Genomic DNA, 23361 nt, shown 5'->3' with positions numbered 1-23361 from the left:
AACACCAGAACGCTGTAAGGATTTAATATGGTCTCAGTGCTGAATTGTGCTTTGATAACATAAACAAAGCTGCAGTAAATTATAGCTTAAACACACACACACAAGACACAGAGGCAAAAAAACATACAGATCCTAAGATGGGTGATGTACAGCAGAAGTCTTGTGAATTGTTTTAGTAAAAATCCCTTTTGTCTAAGACTAAATAAACAGCCTAAATTAATTTTATCTGGAGTTCTCTCTCGGCTCTCGGCTCTTTAGATTATAGTGATAAAACACGCAAAAATAATTAGCAAAGTGTATTCGCACAAATTCGATTTCCACAAAGTGCACTAGGAACTGTCTTATCGGTCTGCCCTTTAGCTTGTTTAACGGACACGGAGAGCATGGAGCTACCATGGGATTTCCAAAAGATGAAACACCTCTCTTCTTCTGGGAAGCCTTCTAGTTGGAAATTCCCAAGATTATTACAAAACCTCCCCATCCCCAAATATGGGACATAAAATGTGCAGCCCCTGCAATTCAGACATTCTGACCCATCAGTTTTACAAGTGTGCTAGCGAGAGCAAAGTGAGCAAAGCCAGAGGTAGAAAACTGGTTAGCTGTGGTTCATTTAATTATAATGAGTTGGCTTGTTTGTCTGGTATAACCCTTCCCAGGTAGTATTCATTTTAGATTTAAGCTCCTCAATGTATAGTGATTTATTGAGGCCTCTCTTTAATGTTTTTTTTTTTTTTACTTTTCAGAACAGTTCTATGTTGACACAATATTTGCGATGTTTTTTACAGCTCTGGGTTTTATTTGGTTTGTTTTTGTTAGGTTTTGGCTGCTGCTAACCTCAACTTTTGGGATTAAAAAAAAGTATCTCTCTTTTTATTATTATTCCTGCCATTCTGCAATAAAACACTTTTTTGTATCCAGTGCTTTTTTTCACTTATGTTATATATAAAATTTCACATCTGTTGAATACTGGATATCAAAGGAATATGATTATTTTTAATCAAGCCGCTAACACTATACTTAGTGCCTTAGCTTCACGTGGTTTTATCTTGAAGTAACGTGGTCTATTAAGTTTACACAGATGTCTGGAAAATACACATTTTTATCAGTTAGCAGAAAATACGTTGCAATTTGGTGCATTAGGAAGGCCAATAATCACAGGATTTAGAGCGGTAGCCCACAATATGAGATGAAATGACTTGTGACAAATAACATTTTTGTTTTGCCTCACATTAACATCCCAGTAGAGAACTCCTGTTTTTAAATTTTACCAGTGAAATATGTTATGGTCCAAAATTAAACTATGAAGTGTTTATATAAAACAGTATTTGATTTTATCACCCAACAAAAACAACAAGGCTGTAATTTTATAACTTTCCTTTCTGGTTTCAGTGGCTTAACCCCCCCAAAAAATGTTGGTCCACTGAGGATCCATTACTCTATGCACTATATGCTCGGCATTTTTTGATATGACTGCAGTTTCTACAGTGACAGATGCTAGGCTGGAGTCGCTGGTAAATTTCTACTGGATTACTGAATTCTTCTCACTGCAAATGTCTGTTTTAAACTTGTTTAAATCCAGAAAGGAAACCACAGCAAAAAAAAGAAAAAAAAGTCTGGCTGTTGATGTAAACCTGAACATCACTTCCTTGGTAAAAGCTCTCTCTTTTAATCTCTTTAATCTTAGTCTGTTTTTGTGTTCTGTTTCACCATCCTGTTTATGTCTATGTGCAATTATATCTGTGTGTCTGTGCATGTGTCTCTAAAAGCCTCTTTCTGTCTCATAAGTGAGTCATGGTGTGGTCTTGGTGTGGGGAATTCGTGTTCCAGTGTTTCTCCTTCTGTGGCCTTTATCCTTGGCATGCTAGTTGCCCTCAGTGTCCCTGTGCCTACAACAAGAAGAGGCCTCTGTCTGGCATTCGTCTTGGGATCTACCATGATTCTCCAAGTTTGCTCTTCTGCGTGGAAGAGCCTTTTGTCAGGGGTTTAAAATCCCTGGGTATGTATGTCTAGTGAGGAGAATCCTATGGGAACTTGCTTTGTGGGTATGCGTGTTTGTGTCTCCAGCACTTCCTGAAAGATAATGCGGTTACCAAGCAAAATACCCAGAAGGCTTTATTACAAAATGCTTTACTTTAGCTCCACCCTCATATTTTTCCTGTCCTTTTTGAACGAGCGTGCATTGGTGATAAGTGAGCATGTGTGTGCAATTGGAAAACCACAGCTGAGAATAAGACCTGCAGTGAGCTCTGACCCAGCATCACTCATTAACTTTTCCTCTCACTGTTTTCCGGCCTTGTTTTAACATCTTAGGTAGGGATGGCTGAGCAGAGACCAGAGTTTAGAGAGGAAACAGCTTCTGTCAGCCTACTAATCAAGAGATTAGGGGCCACTGTTGGCATTCAAGCAAACTGATTTGGGGCACACACACACACATATACACACACAAACACACAGACACACACACTGAATCTGCCAGAGTGATTAAACTTGCATCCACGGCTAATTTCACCATCAAATGTCAGCCATAGCCCAGCATTGGTGCTGAAAGCCAGTGTAATTCGTTCTGCACTAATTTCCCTCACAGAAGAATGAGGGACCCCACAGATGCATTTACTGTCTGCCATAAAACTTGTCTCCATTAAGGAGTGGACTAGAGAGGAGGGCAGCATGAGAGATGGAAGGATAGATAGAAAGAGAAGAGAAGCAAAAAGAAAGGAAGAATGTAAAAATTGTCACATGAAAAAGAAAACATGGTGGAAAGGGAGGTCTTCTGATGAAGAGATTTCTTTTATTGTAAAAATAAAACATTATGCACAACATAACGACAACTACATTTACATTTCATTTTAATTTATATTAACTTAAATTGTACCTGAAAACCCAAAACTACAACTCGCATTAGTTCGAATAACATTTACAAAGACTAGAAGGGTTAGAGTTGAGTTAAATTTTATTATTTTCACAGAAATTCAGTCTACTAGGCCAGAGAATAAGTCCAGGATGTGCTTCCAAATGTTAGAGAAAGACTGATGGATATACTACATGGACCTAAAAAGGTGGAAATGTAAGTAAACCTTTTCAGTCTATTCCCCTGGTGAGAAATATTTTCAGGAAATTCAAGTGACCAGTTTTCAGGGTATTTATTTCTCTTTGATGCCTAAATTGGAGACACAGCTGGATTGAAATAATAAAATACTAGAATCTATTCACAAGCGGCTCACGAATTACTATGCCATGTGCGTTTATCTTCTGAATTTAGCATCATTCTTACCAGACGTTTAGAGAATGCTTACAATCTTCCCATCTTAGGTGTACTCCCCCAAATGAGTTAGGGTTAGATATTTTTTCTCTTAGAGAGGCACATTTTATGATGCAAATGCACACAAGGAAAACTTTAACAGTGATATATACTGAACCAACCTTTTCGTAGTATTTGATCTCATAGTCAAGGATGATACCGTTGGGTCTTTCTGGCTCCTGCCAGGACAGGGAGACACTGCTTCGAGTTGTCTTCTCCTTTTTGATCACTGCTACTGGAGAGGGAGCTGGGCAGGAGACATAGACAGTCAGAGAGTGAGTTCCGTTAGTGTAAGGTTCAGTGGAAGTTCAGTCCACAGTGTTGAATCCTGGCAATTGTCTATAGTTCCTGTTAGCCTAATTCAGTTTGCTGCTTGGTTGGGTGGCATTCTAAAGCAAAGGCCCAGGGTTGTGAGTGGAACAAGACCGTGTGAAGTGATGTACAAGAAACTGCACTGGATCAACATATCGGAATTTTCTACTGGTTTTAAATTTATCAAAATGTGTATCGATATTTGTCGTTTTAAGTAAAGATTAGGACCAGTAAGATTTACATGTGTACCAAAAACAAGCAAAAGCACGATCATTTCTGCTATTTCTGATCAGAGTATAGTAGTTTGTCCTCCATCACTTATATTTAAAACACTATAAACAATTTCCTCTCTGCTGTCCTCATCCATTTTGGTTAGTCGCTTTCTCTCTCGCCAATCTTCCTCGCCAATCCTTTGCCCATGCACCGCTTTGCCTCAGGGAGTTCACATGGTCCCAATCTAGTAATTCAGCACATCTCTCCTTCTATCAAGACTCGCACCCCTCTCTCGTTCTGTGTCTCTCTCCTCACTCCCTTTCTCATTTCCCTTTTTTACTGCTCTCTAATTGCCAGGCAGCTCCAGGGCCAGCTCGGCATCTGAGGCATCGACTTTTAATTTTATTAGACCACAGGAAAAAACATGTTTGTCTTTGAAATGTTCAAGCCTTTCTTGATTGTGATTATATGGCTGCAGAATGCGTCTGAGTGTGTGTGTACATTTACTCGTGTGTATTCCGCGGGAAGTTATTTTTTCTCCTGTAATGAATCCAGATGGGGAGAATCTGTTTCTATACCCCCTGCTCCTCCTCTTCTCCTCTCCCTCTGCTTCTGATAGTGGGGTGAGGCTGTGCTTTTTATTGGCTCTGTGGTTTATGGTGGTAATGATTTACTGTGTCTGGGTTGCTTAGAGGCAGCTTCAAGTTCCTCTACTCCTCTGTTTCCTTTGCCTTGCTTCCCTTTCTATCTTCCTCGGCATGTCTACTGCTAAGCACTTAATTTGCTGTCACTCTGTTTTTTGTCTGAGGCATAACTGATACAGTATACCAGGCCTGTACTGGTGTTAAAAACTGTCCTTCTTTGTCATTCACTCGTAATTTGAGGGCCATGCTGCAGATGTTGAAACAGTGACCTCTACAACACTGGCACACAGTTAGAAGTAATTATTATTGGAAACTAAATTAAACAAGATGCTATTCAATGGCAAAAATCATTGCCCAAATGAGAGAAAATATACAACTTTGCCTTTACTTTCTCATTGTTTAACAGCTATCATCACCAACCATATTATCATATCACTAGAGATATGCAACTAGATATTACTCTGCATCTGAATCACAGTTACTCTGTTCTTAGCATAGTTATGAAATAAGTGGAGGGCAAAGGAGGCGAGAGGAGGAGAACTGTCTGACAGCACCTTGACAGCACAACCAGGACACACTGCTCCTTCCAGGGAAACACTTAATCCAGCTTTTAACAGCTTTGGCATCTATACGTGTGTGCTGGTGTGTAAGTATGTGTGTTTATTCGAGGGAAAGCATATAGACGGGTGGGGCAAGTGCACTGACATACTTAATCCTTGTAAACTCTGAGGGCTGATGGAGAGTGTGCAGCTGCAGGCTGAGATATTTGTTAAAGAGAGAGGGGATTGTAAGTGTGAATAGCCGGGACAGAGGGTGTAGTACTGAGGTGTGTATGTTGTCCTTCTCGGTGTGTAAATCTGCTTGCATCTATGTGAGCACACTGATAAATGGTAAGTAAAGATGAGTTTCATTTCATCTGATTATCACTTAGACACTAAGATGGCTTTTGATATTCTGTGCACACACAGATCTCTTAGTGTTGATAAGCCCTCTTCAAATCTAATATATATTCAGATTGCAGAGATAATCCTACTAACTAACCACACACTTACAATATAATGCTTACTAAAAATGTGCTTATTTTTTTATTTTTTTGTCCAAATTTGTATATTTTTAATTTTGCTTTAATCTGAACTTTTGATGCATGTGCACTTAAACATACGAGCACCCAGAAAGACACTTAAAATCTACATTTAACGCTTATCCCTATTTTGTCACTTAAAAGGCACACACACAGCAGACTCTTTATATGGTATGTGGTTTATATATATCAAAGCTCCTGCATTTGTATTTGTGTGTCTAGTTTCCATAAGTACACTGTTTACTCTATGCAGTGCCTCTTTTGAGTCTCCCTCTTGGAACTCTCTGAACCTTAAACTACATGCTGTAGTACATGCATGTTTTCTATCACAAGAAAATCAGCCTGTCACCAAGTCAGCCCAACACGACATTTCACAAAGACTGCTGCAAGTAGCAAGATCTGAATCAGTTATCCAATACAATCCAACCCTCATGGTATTTCCCGTTTAGCGTACCCACAGGTGTGAGGCTGTTTTTACAATTTTGGATCTGTTGTTATAATATTTAACATTTTACATTACTTGATTTTCATTTTTCTCCACACAGCTTTCCTGATTTACAGGCATGTGAATTCCAAGGGGACTACATTACTGATACTGATACTAAGAATAATCAGTACACCCTGTAACCTGTGAGAGAAAGCGTCTCTTTCATTCATCAAGCAGAGGCACCAAGACTCGACATTTGCATGTAACTTTTAAAACAAGCAAAAGACTTGAAGTACTAAAGGTTTCATTGCATTTTGCTTGAAGGCATCTCTACTCTGACTCTGTTTAAATTCATTGCTCTTGCCATCTGCCTATCATCATCGATGTGATGGAGTCTGACCTTGCTGTATGACAGCTTATGAGAGAAATTCGCATCTGTCTGGTCTGTAAAAAAAAAAAAAAACACCCTTCCAGGTGCTAAATCAACCTTCAAGGTTTAGAAGAAGAGCCATACAGAAAAATAGAGGAACACAGAAAAACTGGGTGTGGGGTTGGTTTGGGACATGACAGGTAGAAGTAAAGGAGGTCGGTAGGGCGGTGGGGGGGATGTAGGGAACCACACTGCTTGAGAAAAAAATGCTGAGCTTCCAAACACAAAGGCAAAATGTGTAGGGGAACACTGAAGGAATGGCAAAAAGAAGAAAATAAGCTGATGAACTAGACTGGGACCTTTGCACATTCCTTGCTAGAGTCATGGATTTCTGAGGTTTGGCACTTTCTGCTGCAGCTAGATTTATTTTACCCTTGGAATTTCACGGCACTGCTTTCCTTTGCCGTCTTTTTCTTGTAAGAACTGGATGTGTGGAGAGATATTTGTATAAAAAGATTGATGGGAGTTTTAGGAGCCCATCCTCACGTTAAGAGAGTATGTTAAAAGGAGGAGTTATATTTTGGAAAAGGAGGAGGACATTCGATCCTGGTCGTTAAACAAGAGAATAGCGGCCTGGGATCGCCTTGTAAATGTCCAGGGTTGATGGTTGTAGTACATATGTTTGAGGTATATAAACCATAGGCTAGGGTATTATTTTATGAGAATATTCAGAAGCACAGGGGGAGGAGGAGGAGAAGCTTGTGTATGTTATCAACATGGTAGCTATTTTTTTTATTTACACACAGTACTTGTTATTACACATTTAATACACTTGTATTAAATGCACTTTTCTTCATGCATGAATCAGCCACTCCATAGTTCCCAGTCCTCAGACCAGCTAAAAATAGAGATAAGCAAAATCTTGCAACCTGCATGAGATGACCAACCTGCTTAACCTAAGATCTGCCAGAGGCTATTTTTTCTTTGTTGTTGGAGAATGGGCCTATGTTTTTTACATCAGTGATCTATCTTTTTTATTGATTATACGCAGACAACTTTCAATCAATATCCAAAATGGTTCAAAAGTATTGCTGTTATTGTGTATAGTCAATCGTCTCAGCTCATATCTTTAGCTAGCCACCCATACATCATGACATCTCACCCGCTTGGTTGGTGGTGATGGTGACGGCAGCGTACTGTCTCATCTTTGGTGCCAGCGATGACACACCGTTCTGTGCTTCAATCTCAAATGTGTAGTTAGTGTGGGCTAACAAGTCGCCAACCGTCACTGTGGTGTTGTGCAGTCCCATGGCTCTTGGCAGGAAGCGAACATTGCTCCGGCAAGGTTCACAGCGCTGGGTCCCACTGCTGCTGCCATTAGCAGCAACAGCACGGCAACGTTTGCAAAGGACAGTGAAGGTGATATCCCTGCGCCCTCCGGTGTCCTCAGGCCAGCTCCATTCCAGGATAACAGAAGTCTCATTGATGGAAGAGATTACGTTCCGGGGAGCTGAAGGAGGTCCTGGTAGACAGAAGGAGATGAGGTGAGATCGAGAGGCAGGTCACTGGATTTACAGAAGGACAGAACGCTTAGTAGTATAAAAAACACACAAAAACTGATTAGTATAGTATAAAAAGGCAGATTGAAAGGAAAGAACACAAAGAAAGGAAAATGCAGCAGCATAACAGACGAAAAGCAATATTAACATCAGTCAGTAGACTGGCATTAAACTGAATTACATTTAACAGCAAAGTCATATGCTAAGTGTAGTACACATGTAACATGAACTTTAACTCTAACTATATGGTCATTTTACTTCTTTGCTGTTATGTCTTTCTCTTTGAGAATTGGAGCAGGGTTGTGAAAAATCACCCATTTATAGCTGGATTTGGTGTTTATTCTTCCTTAAATTTCCCAAAGTTTTTCCTTTTTCTTTCATAAGGAAGACAATTCACAAAAAGGCAAAAAAAAAAAAAAAAAAAAAATATATATATATATATATATATATATATATATATTTCACAATGCATTATTTGCCTACTTGGACATCTTCATGGAAGAAAATTCTTACTATGAGTGCTATACAGTGAATGAGTTGTCGTAATACTAGGGTTATGTTAATGTAAATAGGTGAATCTACTACAGTATGTATGTGTTTACATCTCACTTTCAAATTCCGTAAGAAATAAGAGGAGCATGGCACAGTCGGAGCAAGTGAGTCTGACTCACTCAGACTAACATAAAATCTGTCTTATTACAAACAGATTTCCAGATACTCATATGAAAAACTATGACTAATTACATGGGGGACATAGCAAAACTGCCAAATAGCTCAGTGGGGGAAACTGAGAAGGCAGAGGAAGGAAAAAAAAGATTCAAATGGGCTTACTGGATTGTGTCTTGAGATAAAACGCTTTGTTTAGTTTGTTTTGCTGAATTTACTTCACTCCCAAACTATGCGTAGTGGCTGTCTCAGTTATCTGCATCGCAGATATTTATGTGCTTGAGCCAGAGAAATCAAAAGAAAAATACACACACGATTTGGCTGCAAAGAAGTTCTGATAACTGCAAGTCTCATGAATCTAACTTTGAAAGACATGTGAAATTACATGTCAAGTTACATGATTCAAACTTTTTAACTCTAAATACAGTTGCACACAAGAAGTTTCTAAAAGTCAGTCATTTAAATATCTAAGTGGTAAAAAAAAAGGTCTGAAACATCAGTAAAAAAATGTACAACTAACATAACATCCACTGACCACATCAGAGTTTTGAGTCTGCATTTCAGCTTAGCTTCACCCATATGTGCATACCTGTATATGCACTGCACTGCTTGTATGCACATGCATACAGGGAAGCTAAAGTAAAAGTCAAAATGATTGAACACATCTTGACTGGCACGTGAAACCAAACACAATGTGTTAAAGCTAAAGGTGCAAAACTACTGTGGAAGAAGTTTCAGTCACTTATATTTTCTTTAACTTTAACAGTTTGGATTCGTCATTGAAAATTAAATTCCTCCAAGAAGTCAGTTAACTCATTTTACTTTCAGCAATGTACATTTTTGCTGTGTACTGCATGTACTGCAACTTAGAACTTCAAACTCAGAATTAACACCCATGAAAATACTCAATACTCAAATACTCAGATCAATACTCAGAGTTATCCACAAATACAGTAACAGTGGTGCCTCTGCTTTTGAACACAAATTAGTTTGTTATCCTACTAAACTAACACTGTTTATTAATGTTACAGATGCGCTGGGCTGCGCCATTAACATTATTGTTTTATTATATATATAGTAGCTAGCCAGTAAACGCCTTAGTTAAATGACAAACGTTATCATGTGCTATTTAATGCTTCCGTGATGTATAAACGGGAGCATCAGTGACCTCTCCAAATCCCTCAGTGTTGTTCATTGTTCTGAAGGTCAGCTACCTTACCTGCTAGCAAGGAGAGGGGCTGCGTACCTGCCTGTCTGCAACTGTGCTGTGTGATAGGGTTGTGCTGATGAGCGACGATGTCGTGGATCAACAATGATCGAAGTAAGCGCAATAGCTCATAACTCAAGGTGAATTTTATTTCATTTACCAATTGGTGCATGAAATCAATATCATTATTATAAGGTTCATAATAAACTTCAAATAGCACCTTCACATATAAGCAATATTTGTAAGAAAGACATGTCTGGGCATGCAGCGGCGTGCAAACACAAGTTTACACCCAGAATTCTGTATGCTTTGAAGTTAATGCGCGTGGAGCAGCTACACTAATCCATCATCAGCATCAAGTGAGAGAAAACAGAAGAAGATACTTTTGACTGCTGGATGGATTTTTAAAACCCCATTATGTGACTTTCATTTGCAGATGCTGGCTTATCTTGTTAACTTTTTTTTTCTCCACAGTGTGTATGCAGCGCATGGTGAAGACCGAAGGGAAGACAGATGAAATATTTAACGCCTAAACAAACAAACAAAAAAAAGAACTGTAGGACAGCTATACTATAGGTCTAATTTAAAAAAGTAACAAGCCAGAAAATGTGATGAATTAATACAGTTTTAGCTGTTCAGCTGCTATCTGTCTAATTATGGTCAGCTCTGACCTCTGCGCCTTTTACATGTGGGCCACACTTTGTGTGTCATGAACGGTGCTACCATAATTGTGCAGTTTAACTTCCTCTGCTGCCCTGCAGCAATGCTATCGGTCATCGGCAATGGCACGGTCATGATCATGTGCAAAGCGCCTAACCCTAATGTGTGAAGTGGTCAGCTAAAGCAGGAAAAAGTGGCCCTAATCTCTAATTATTAGTCGGTCAACATTACAATACGGTTGTGGAAAAGTCAAGTCAAGATGAACAGCAACATACTATAATTTTTTAACGTCATATGTAACTGGTACTGTGCGACATGTGTTACATTTTAATAATAGCAATAATGCAATGATTCATACAGGGAGCGCAGAATTATTAGGCAAATGAGTATTTTGTCCACATCATCCTCTTCATGCATGTTGTCTTACTCCAAGCTGTATAGGCTCGAAAGCCTACTACCAATTAAGCATATTAGGTGATGTGCATCTCTGTAATGAGAAGGGGTGTGGTCTAATGACATCAACACCCTATATCAGGTGTGCATAATTATTAGGCAACGTCCTTTCCTTTGGCAAAATGGGTCAAAAGAAGGACTTGACAGGCTCAGAAAAGTCAAAAATAGTGAGATATCTTGCAGAGGGATGCAGCAGTCTCAAAATTGCAAAGCTTCTGAAGCGTGATCATCGAACAATCAAGCGTTTCATTCAAAATAGTCAACAGGGTCGCAAGAAGCGTGTGGAAAAACCAAACTGCCCATGAACTGAGAAAAGTCAAGCGTGAAGCGGCCAAGATGCCACTTGCCACCAGTTTGGCCATATTTCAGAGCTGCAACATCACTGGAGTGCCCAAAAGCACAAGGTGTGCAATACTCAGAGACATGGCCAAGGTAAGAAAGGCTGAAAGACGACCACCACTGAACAAGACACACAAGCTGAAACATCAAGACTGGGCCAAGAAATATCTCAAGACTGATTTTTCTAAGGTTTTATGGACTGATGAAATGAGAGTGAGTCTTGGGCCAGATGGATGGGCCCGTGGCTGGATTGGTAAAGGGCAGAGAGCTCCAGTCCGACTCAGACGCCAGCAAGGTGGAGGTGGAGTACTGGTTTGGGCTGGTATCATCAAAGATGAGCTTGTGGGGCCTTGGTAAGGTAAAAATTTCACTGGCAGCACGGTGGCACGGTGGTTAGCACAGTTGCCGCACAGCAAGAAGGTCCTGAGTTCAATTCCACCATCAGTTTCTTTCTGTGTGGAGTTTGCATGTTCTCCCCGTGTTTGCGTGGGTTCTTTCCGGGTACTCCGGCTTCCTCCCACCGTCCAAAGACATGCAACTTGTGGGGATAGGTTAATTGGATAATCCAAATTGCCACTAGGTGTGAATGTGAGTGTGAATGGTTGTCTGTCCCTATGTGTTAGCCCTGCGACAGACTGGCGACCTGTCCAGGGTGTACCCTGCCTCTCGCCCTATGACAGCTGGGATAGGCTCCAGCGCCCCCTGCGACCCTGAAAAGGATAAGCGGAAGCTAATGGATGGATGGATGGTAAAAATTAAATAATTGAAATGGGTATATATTTGTTTTTTGTTAAGTTGCCTAATAATTATGCACAGTAATAGTCACCTGCACACACAGATATCCCCCTAAAATAGCTAAAACTAAAAACAAACTAAAAACTACTTCCACAAACATTCAGCTTTGATATTAATGAGTTTTTTGGGTTCATTGAGAACATGGTTGTTGTTCAATAATAAAATTATTCCTCAAAAATACAACTTGCCTAATAATTCTGCACTCCCTGTACTGAATGAAGAACAAAATAGAAACATTTTCTCCTTTTCTTCAACCTTCCCTCTGACCTTTGAAATTTTCTTGCCAACAAATTTCCAAAGTCAGCTTGAAACAACCTTTATCACACCGCTAACAGTAAAAGACCTCTCCTGAGATAATCACGATTATTATCTCCTAACAACTTATCTATTCATTTTCAGCTCTAGCGTTGCTCAGTTTGTCCCAATGAGATGAAATTTGCGTAGTTGACAAGATGATGTTGAGATAATCACAACAGGGACCTGCTGTGATTGTCGTTATAATTAGCATTCTGTCTGCGGCTGCGGGCGTTATATTTTCCACCATTCCCCACACAGTTTTTTTTTTCTTCCTAGCCCCGTTAGTAACGGATGTATCAATAATCTGACATCAGGGAATGCAGTGATTTATTGGTTTAGAGAGAATGCATTTTTGAATACTTGCAGGAGTCGTCTGCATCTGCAATCCATTTGCATGAGATGGAGGCAAACAGATTCACACAGGAAGTGCAAAAGGTGGTAGAAAATGTGACCTTTTAAAAAAATGAGGGATTTTTATCTTCCTGTGTCCACTTATTCACTGTTTTCCCAGTGTGTTATCTCTGGAATTCCAATGTTGTGCTGAAGGTGTTTATTTTCATGGGCAAACATGGACGACTGCAAAACAATAAGTTGTTTAAAATGTCTGGAAACCTTTATATTAGTGACACAAAATACAAACTGCAACATATGAGACTCACTGACTCACCATGTGATAGCTCACCAGGAAATGTTAGTGCTATTTACACTGGGGGAAAATGCACACTTACGAGTACAGGCCATAGAAGCAGGATCTCCCTCAGCACGGAAGTAGTTTTTCTCACAGCCACAGTGAAGAGACCCCTCATGGTGAGAGAAACTATGAGGTGGACACTTTGAGCACTCCATATTCCCGAGAGTAGATTTGTAGAAGCCTGCCCTGCACGCTGAAAACAAAAACAACACAGACAGATACATGAGCATCGCGCTGAACCAGCACATCGGCAGCTGTGTAATAGCTGCATTCTTCTTCAGAGCACCTTCAACAATTGCAAGTCAAAAAATGAAAGATTGGACATGTTTAATGCACTCTCTTTGTCTCTCACACACACACAAACACACAGACACACTGACACCAACAAAGTGCTGGAAGGAGACAGAATGTATATCTCCTGTTAATGTAACAGGAATCCGTTGGCTGCTAGTAAAAACAATAATTCTCTGAAATGTATTTGCATCTATTTCCTCCTCCCTTCAACTCTCAGAGGGCACAGCATGAATAATGCAGATTGTCCCCTCAGATAAAAGGGATGTTCTCTTTAAATATCTGTGGTATTAAATGTGCACTCAGCAGCTCTTTTAACTCCTACTCACCACTAATCTGTTGCAATCTGTGCAAGTAGGGTGACACTCTACCTGTGTAAAGTATATTGCATGTGAAAGTAGACTGTATGTGTGTCTGTTTTTCTGTGTAGGATGGAAGATCAAGGGGGGAAGATTAAAAAAAAGACTTTCCCTTGTGTTTTTTCTGTTCTTCTTCCTTTCTCTACATATTTAGTTCCACTCTACTTTATTCAGTGCTCCCCTTTTCTCCCACCACCAAAGGTTGAAACCTCTGTCAACTTATCCAGAGTTATAGTGAGATAAAAAGCATTTAGGCATACAAACTGTCTCTTTCCATGATGGTCAACTGCATTTAGAGTTCACCATCAACAGTACTGTATTTCCAAGCATGAGCGGTATCTCCACTGCCGAACCACAGTAACTGGAAATTCAAGCTCCTATAACCATTCCTCCAGTTCCTGCCACAAAAATGGCAGAAATTTTATATCTTAGAATTGGAATACTGTATGAATGTCCTATCCATCTATCCATTTTCTTAAACATATCCAAGTCAAAGTCAAAGTGATTATAAAATCAATTCAGCTAAGTGTGCATAAGCTGTCTAGATGGGATGTGCTAATATGATGTTAATATAGTACGATTTTTACTTATGGCAGCTCATAGGTGTGTCTTTATGGCATGCTTTTATGGATGGATCTCTTAGGCATGTGTTTCACCAGCTCTTTGAAGACAGATATTTATCATCTGTTTAGCGTAGTACTGCTTTTAATTCTTCATCTCTTACAGCTTATAAATTAAAAGTAAAAAAACAAGGTCTCAGAGGACAATATCAGTTTGCAAGTCTTCTTTGTTTGGAAGGAAAAAAAGAGCATAATGTATTCCAAGACTGAGTCCATGTGCAGAAAGATCGAGGCAAGGAAGTAATCAGGTTTAAATGTTTATTTTGTGCATTTTTCACTTTTTATGAAAAAGTTTAAACCAACAGCTACTGTGTTTGTCTTTTTATGGCCATTAAGGTGTATTTGATGACCTTTTTATTTTCTGCTGGATTTATAACCAATTGCAGTTGTAATATATGCTCCTTGTAAACCCAGTGTTGTGCACATACTCAGACAAGCTTGCGCTCTGTCTCTCTCTCTCTCTCTCTCTCTCTCGCTCTCTCTCACTCACACACACACACACACACACACACACACACACACACACACACACACACACACACACACACACACACACACACACACAAGCGATTAAAGAAATAGCTAGCAGCAATAGCAGCCAGCCAGCAGAATGTGTGGGCTCAGCAGAACAGATCTGACAGATCCCAGTGGTGGACAACACACTTCTGCAAAAGCCAAGACTGCTGATCCTACTGCCATATCCATCACTGACACTGCCACACCAAGGTCCCTGTGCTGCACTAAATACTACCTCTCCTCCACAATGTGGTAGTCTGTAAGAGAGGGTACATGCATGCTTGTGTGAGAGAGTAATATAATGTGAAGCTGATTCAAACACCCCCAGTATGATCCTACTGATGGAAGAGCAACCCCAACACTTGCTGACACACAGAAAACAGACCACCCTGATTGGAGGACACGCCAGGAAATTACACCTGACAGCCAATCGTATAACAGAAGCAGAGGAAATTGCTGGGTTAACAGAATTGTGGAATATAAAAGAGAATTATAGATAATAGGCAAGAGTTAAAATGCATTAGTCTCATACTAGCGGGAGAGACTGATTAGTCTAGCCATGAGCAGACTTTGATAGAGTATGTATGCCACTAACAATTCACCACTGGATAACACCAAACAAAGATGCATTTACCATATATACTGGCCAGCTAAGTCACTGGGCTCAAGTCCAAGTAGATCTGTTTTCTTTTAGGTACCGTATTATACCAACTTCACTCAAGGGTAGAAACAAATCACTTATGCAGACACATGCATATTTATAGGAGAAGCTATTTTTCACATGTGGCAGATTTTTTTCCAAGTCATTTATATCATAGCTTAGAGTTTTGCATGGATATTGCCAGAGAATGTAAATCAAGTTGTTTTTTCCCCTGCATACATGTTAGAAATAGAAAAAAAAAAGGCATGTATATATATACATGTTTTTGTTTTTGTTTTTTAGCAAAGCTTGCTCGCACAATAAGGCATTGCAAATTAGCTTGGACTATTTCCAGCTATAGATTAATACACATCTTAAGTACTTGAGCTCATTTATAAATTTCATAAATTTGTGGAACTAAAATTAAATTACTGAGTAGCTTTATTAACCTCTGCACCTACTAAATGAACTTCACATCTTCCATCCATTTATCCATTTTCTTAACTGCTACAGTGTCATTATCCTATTCATCACAGGGCCAGAGGCGGGGCATAGCGTGTAAAGGTGGCCAGTCCATTGCAGGGCATACTAAATGACTCTGGCGAGTCAACACTGAAGACTTTTCAACACATCTATGAAACTTATTGGATACCGAGAGGATCTTAGAGAACAAAATCTCTACTTACAGTATGAGATTTTTCATATGTCAGTGTACAGATTTTTTTCATGACCACAACCATATTTTTACAACTGCTGGAAACGGATAATATAGGTCTGCCAGAATAAAGAGCCGCTCTAAAAGAGACTGATGGTAAAATCATATTTGTACCGAGGGGATTAACTCCTCATCCAATCAGGAAGTGTTACACTGACATTCAGAGAAAAATATGAAGGTTTTCCACCATTAATTATCTTTTATTTATTCGCAGTCAATAGCGTGCAAAGGCTCTGTCACTATTCCTACAAGTACTCATTTCTTTAACCATATAAACAGCCGTTCAACTGATGGTCTTAAATACTCACGCACACATAAAGGTATAACATGATGTCTTTTTACTTTCTACATATCAGCAGATGGAACAATCCTTTTACACACTTTGAAACAGCAGTTATACACGCACAGAAGTACACACGTGTACACATACACAGCTGCAGAAGCCACATGACATGGTGGTTGAAAAATAACTGGGAATGCATTCTGCTCAATCAATACTCCTCTTCTTGTTTCAGCTGGTCCCTTTAGGGGTCGCCACAGCGGATCATCTGCCTCCATCTCACCCTATCCCTAGCATCCTCCTGTGTAATACAAACCCTCTGCATGTCCTCCTTCACTAAATCCATGAATCTTCTCTGTGGTCTTCCTCTTTTTGTCCTGCCTAGATCTTCAGCATCCTTTGTCGAATATATCATCTCAGCCTTTCCTGTCTAACTCTGTCTCAAAATGCTTAACCTGAGCTGTGCCTCTGACATGTTCATTTCTAATTTTTTCCATCCCGGTCTCTTCCAATGAAAACCTTAACATCTTTAACTCAGCTACCCTACTCTTGCAGCTGTTCTTCTGACACAAACTTCCTCTGACACTCACCTCCAGCTATTCCACTCTCTTCTTCACCTTTCTTGTGTATTGTCCATTGCTTTGAATTTGGTTGACATTGGGTATCTAATCTCATCTTCTGTACATTTAATACCTCTACTTCTTGGATCTTCACTGTTACACCACTCTTCATCTCATTCAAACACATGCTTTCTGCATTACTTCTACTGACTTTCATTCCAGAGCATACCTCCACCTGTTCAGGTTCTCTTTCACCTGCGCTTCACACTCACTACAGGTCATAGTGTTGTCTGCGAACATCACAGTCCATGGAGTCTCCTGCCTGACCTCATTTATCAACATATCCATGACCACTGCAAACAAGAAGGGGCTTCCTTTCCAATAATTAGCATAAGTGCTAGATCATTGGTTTCATTTTGTTGTATTTATCCACAAGGCCGGTCCGTGAAAACATTGCCGGACATAAACTGGTCCGTGAAAAAAGGTTGGGGACTGCTGTACTAGATGGTCTAGCCATCATCCATCCATCCATCCACTTCCGCTACACCCCAGACAAGTCACCAGTCTGTCATAGGGCTAACACATAGACACAGACAACCATTCACACTCACATTCACTTCCACAGTCACACCTATGGGCAATTAAGAATTTCCATTTAACCTATTCCCACTAACTACATGTCTTTGGATTGTGGATCTAGTTCCTTGATTTTTTTTTACTAGTAGTGACCATTACCAGTAGTGATCATTATTATAATTTGGTGTCCAGTCCAGTACTTCAACAATTCTACATGCTTTGACTGCTGTTTAGGATGGAAGGTCTCATTTCGTACAAGACTTCCGTTCAATGTCTTTATCATCTTCCATTAAAGGAACTCAAGGGGAAGAAAAATCCTGTTACGCTGATGCTGTTTCCCTTTTTTTTAAGTAGAAAATCTGTGATATACAGCTTTCAAGTGGCACCTGCAGTCTGTGTGTGAAAGGTCGCCAAAACTCAGCTACAAGGTAAAGAACTGGGAAAATCCAAATCACTACACTATTAAAAGATATTAAGCTCATTTTATTAAACTACCTTGTGATAATTTTATCAAAATGTGATGACATTCAGAATGTTACTTGTCACATGATCAGTGTCTTAACCCCTGAAGATAACTTGCAAATTGATACAATTTACAACAATCAATTTACAGTGGGAAAGTGGGAAAGTGCTCTGCCCTTGACTCCCTATCATTGCATCATGCTTCAGTCTTGATCCCAGCATAGTGCTTTCTCCCATTCACACACTTCAAGGTTAAGTCAAGCTGCAAACAGAGCCAAACCAAAACGCAGGCCCAACAATTGATTTCCTGTTTCCAAACCACCTCTCTTTTTCACTCCAATAAGATTGCAATGACTTTCACTCTTTCTCTCCTCCTCTTCCATTTCCCTCCATGTCCGCTTCCCTTCATCTTGCACTCCCTCCTTGAGTTCTTTTCTGCGGTTTTTCCCTCTCATTCTTTTGCTCCAACTTTCTTTCCTTAATTGGAATAGCTCTCTTTGAAATGGAAAAGTTATTTACTTTGACAGCTTAGGCATTTGGCTGGCGGTCTTATCCGGAGCCACTTGTAATGTTACTGGAGACATGGCAACAGTAAACATCTTGCCCCCTGCCATGAAATCCTGCTTCAGGCAGAACCAGTAACAAGTTACAGAAATCTCAGAAAGGTCAAAGTCTTTTATGAAAGGGTGGCATATTTTGGTGGGATTTTTTTGTCTTCCTAATAATGGGGTTGATGTAGAAACATGTTAAGCAAACTGTTGACTAACGCATAAAAATACACATGTTTTTTTTTTTAATATTCAAAGTGCAGTTTTGCTGTTATTTTATGATCTCCCATCTTAAGTTTTTTCAATGCACTTCAGTTTGGCATGAAATGTTAGATATAAGCGGCTATAATACACTAATATTGCCATTTTTATTACCTTAAAAAAACCTGCAAAATATACCCTAGAAAGTCTTATTGATGTAAGAAAAACTAATTTATGAATATATAACTCAGTATTCTGATATACAGAGTAACATGGATATCCAGTGCGCTGAATTGCAAACAATTTGCTGAAGTTAATATGTCTGTAACCCAATAAACCAAATTAATTTTGTCAGAAATATAAATGAAAACAATCATCAGAATTGATAGGCTGTGTCTCAAGGCAAATCACTACACATTTTTATCTCCTTATGTTCAATTATCATGTCATTTACCCTGCTAATCACTACAGGGACATGTGAGAATATATTCAGATGTCAGTAGTCAGTATTGTCGACCAATGCAGAAGTTATTCTCTGCATTTTCAAGCCTCCAGAAGGTCAGGAGCAAGAATTCATTTTAACAGTGCCTCCAATTCAGGTTTGTTTTTTGTTTTTTTGTAAATGGGATGAAAGCTACTGAAGCCAATTGAATAACAAGAAGGGTTTTATTAGACTCTAAACTTTCAGGGTCATATTTTTTGATCCTTTTACTGTTTTTGTTTGGGTCACTTGTTTGCACATAGCTTGCAAGAAGAAGAGGGGATGTAGAAGTGACAACAAGTTTATTACAGTTTCTTATTTTTTCTTTCTTTTTTTTTGCTAGATTTAAACTATAAATATATATTTTTTTGTTTGCTACTTTTTAATACCAGTAAATAAACCAATCTGTATCGAAAAACTTTGGTATTGCTGTATTTAATTAAGACTAAGTTCAAATTCCTCACTAATATTAATTAATGAGCTAGCTCTGTCAAGAGCACCTATACATGCTACATCAGTTTCAGACCATGCTATTTAGTTTTGCCACCACAATCTCATAAGTAGCACTTTTAGGAGCAATAGGAATGAAGCAGTTGGCATTGCAAGGTGAGCAGCGGAGGGCCAGATTGGAGTATAGATACTAACTGCAGGCTAATGACTTGGGAAAACCCTGCTATTCAAGTCTTTTTATCTGCACTCACTCAAAGAGGTGCTTTTGCTGCACAGAGGGACCGCTTGTGTGTTTGTGAGCATGATTTCAGACTCCGAATACCAATCATTAAACCTCCCAGTTCCTTTAATGTTTGTTTAAAAGTTAGGATGAGTATGTGTTATTGTGCCTGAGAGTGTGCTTTGTACATGTGTGTTAGATTTCACACGCAAACTGGCATAGTAAAGCTTAATTAAGTGATGCGGTCCAACAATGATTTGCATAATAAAGCAGCCTGATGAGAGGGTAAGTGGAGGACCAAAGGAAATAGAGGAGGATGAAAGGAGGAAGAGGAGGAGGAGGATAGGATGAGTTGAAGAAAGGATGAAGAGGAGGAGGACAGTTTATACTACTGATACTTTGATACACAAGCAAAAAAAACATATATTTTTGAAGTTAGATACTCATCATAGTAACAAACCAAATACTATATGTGTTTGTTTTAAATATATATAAAAGCAAATTATATGATACAGGGTTTATGTGAAGTAACGGATCATTCTTTGTGTTTTCTAAAAGCAGATTCACCAGATGTAGCCTTTGAAATTAAACTTCATTAATTCCAGCAAATTAAAATCATGTTAATTAGTGTAATGTAATCATAAAACAAGCAGTGTGCTAACTGCACTATATTAGATTTTAATTGGAGCAAGTATCGGCCTTCATATATCAGTCTAATCTTCTTGATTTAATAAAAAGAGGAAACTCAAGCTCCCCCCCCCCTCCCTTTCATATTCACAAAAGCTTCAGTTTGAGAGAAAATGATCAAAATCAACAGAACAGATGCCAATTAGAATATATTGTTTACTGAGATGCTACACGGTGAAATCAGCGTAGCATTTTTAAATCAGAAAAGCACTGAGATGAAAACACGACATGTTTTGAATCTCATATTTATAGTAAATTTCACATTTTTGTTGTTTGTATCTGCGCAAATTACATAGGTCAAAAAAATCTCCCCATCATCAGGAATTTAAAATGTCTTGCTAATTTATTTTTTCCATTTTATTATTAGCAAATACAATGAAAGCTACTCTAAGTCACATTACTCCACATTGCATTTGATTTGACAAGGGCACTTTTATTAAAATAGCATGTGTGCGTATGTATGTGTGCAAAGCTGCTGTGAAGGACAATAAACTGGGACAAAACAGGGCAAGGACTCTACTAACCCCACACATGCAGAGGCATGGATCAACTCCCTGCTGTATCCATCAAGGATGCAATAACTGTTTCCTACACAGTCCACACTCCAGAGATTAGCCAGGTCAGTAAGAAAATCCAGGGCAACCGGCACACCAGCCGGAACAAACTTCAGAAACATACACACACGTACCCCCACACACCCACACCCCTACACACCCACCCACCCACACAGTGAGGTTATGTTAATTTCAATAATAAAGGGGTGATGTGACTGTAAGGAGGCAGAAGTTTAACCTTGCACTTGATGGAGTGATAGTGGAGAAAGTATATACCACCTTTTTTTTTTCGTTGCTATATACTTTGGTTTTTCTACCAAGAAAAATTTTTCCGATGTCTCTATTCTGCAACTGGCTCAGGATTTTAATTTGTACCTGCCACACATACTACGAGGCATAAAAGTGTGAGAGACATAGACTCTGGGGACTAAATTTTCCATCTCTAGCATTAAAGGAAGGAAATGCTTGTTATATATCAATAAACAATGAATTATGGTTAACCTCATTCCAAAGACACAAATGATTTCACCTTCCCTAATTACTGAAAATGAGTGGACAGATATCAGTTGAACAACTTAGGGTAACAATGTTATTAGCAAATTACTCCCCCCCTTTTTTTTTTTACCTCTTTGTACTCATTTTATGAGCATTTACCAAACAATATAGGCATTTTACTTTATAGTTAATGCTTGTTTCTAGAAAACCTTTTCAAAATATTTCTGAGTGGTTGACTTTTGCTAAAGTGCTGAGCGTCCCCCCAAAACCTGGATTCAATTCTTGTTTAAACGTTTATGATACAGGTTATAGTCAGTGCACCATTTATTTAACTGCATGCTACATCACTGAGTTTGCTCGCTGCAAATAATAAAAAGTGTGTACTTACTAAGTGTGTACATTTAACAGATGGATTCTAGGTCTTATATTAATGATCCCATGAAGAAATTTCTACACTTTACATAAGCCCTTTTTTTTCATTGTCCTGATGTCTGCGGAAATGTTGCTTGTCAATAAAAAGTGAGTAACTCATTTCTAGATATCATACTCTTTATCATCATATTAACTTTTCTGCCTTTATCCACTACACAAGAAAAAAAAACAGTCCTTGTTTTTAAATTCAACACATGTGGGGTGTTTATCTGTTTGTATGCAGTCACTGTGTTTGAAGAAGACATTGGCCTCTTATTGCCCTCGCACTTGCCCAAATGCAAGTGCACACACATACATAGACATTCCACTTTTACAGTCCCTGGCAACACAGCAGTCAACCCAATCAGCATTTAAACCCATTTGTCTCCCCTCATGCTTTACAGGGCTATTGTGCTTCTGTTAACACTAGCGATAACCAGTCATGTACACATGTCGTCATCTTGTTGATTTAGCTGGCCAGGCTATAGTACCCTAAACCCATTTATGGCAGTAGTAACAAATGGCAACTGCATTACTATTTGCAAGCTTGTTTATGAGAAACTGATCTGTAGTTGACAGATTCCCATCTCTTGCTTTATTTTCTAGTTTATTTTTCCAGAAAGTTTTTTTTTTTTATTATCGCTATTGAAAAAAACTTCATAATAACAGTACTGAGCATAAGCAATCCATTATTCGAGATGATGAAACTCACAACATCCTCTCTTTAAGTGCATGTCAAGCATTCTGTGTCGCTGTTATTCTCTGAAGAAATACTTCAAAGCCAAACATATTTATCATTTGAAATCATTTACTGTAAGAGCGAATACGAGAAACGGAAACTGTTTTTAATGAACGATATTTTTTTTGTATGTTTTATGCGTATTGGGGGTTCTTAACAGGAAAGAAAAATATTTTTTAAGATGCAGACAGATAAAGAGTATAACAAAGAATGGATAATGGGAAAACTGAAAAACATACTCAAGTTGTAGTGCAGTTTTCAATAAAATGAGGAAATGTGCTCATATTTGCATGTCTGCTTGGGTGTGTGTGTGTGTGTATGCGTGTGTGTGTTTGTGTGTGTGTGTGTGTGTGTGTGTGCGTGTGTGTGTGTGTATAGGGGGAAAAAAAATCCTTGCTTGTCCCCCCCCTGTTTTTAGAGTTAAGCTCCAACAGGGCAGTTTTATTGACCAGTGCTGCAGAGGACATGCTCTCTTCTTTAAAAGAAAATAGGTCAGCTGAACTGCTGCTGGACACACACACACACACACACACACACACACACA

General features: G+C 39.0%; 1 protein-coding gene across 4 annotated transcripts in view; it reads right to left on the bottom strand.

Moving 5' to 3' along the window:
• Positions 1-23361, bottom strand: part of epha3 (eph receptor A3) — an 89214-nt gene that overhangs the window by 25172 nt on the left and 40681 nt on the right. For all 4 annotated transcript variants that reach the window (XM_080291169.1, XM_026145864.2, XM_080291168.1 and 1 more), the window contains exons 4-6: positions 13050-13205; positions 7508-7867; positions 3421-3545 (exon numbers count right to left, since the gene is read on the bottom strand). In XM_080291169.1, coding sequence (XP_080147295.1) covers positions 3421-3545; positions 7508-7867; positions 13050-13205 — 641 coding nt within the window. The remainder of the gene's footprint in view (positions 1-3420; positions 3546-7507; positions 7868-13049; positions 13206-23361) is intronic.

This window comes from Astatotilapia calliptera, chromosome 16 (assembly GCF_964374335.1).
Source record: "Astatotilapia calliptera chromosome 16, fAstCal68.1, whole genome shotgun sequence".
In the NCBI taxonomy this organism is placed as follows: domain Eukaryota; kingdom Metazoa; phylum Chordata; class Actinopteri; order Cichliformes; family Cichlidae; genus Astatotilapia; species Astatotilapia calliptera.
Note: the sequence above shows the minus strand (reverse complement) of the source record. Positions and strands in the feature narration are given on the sequence as shown.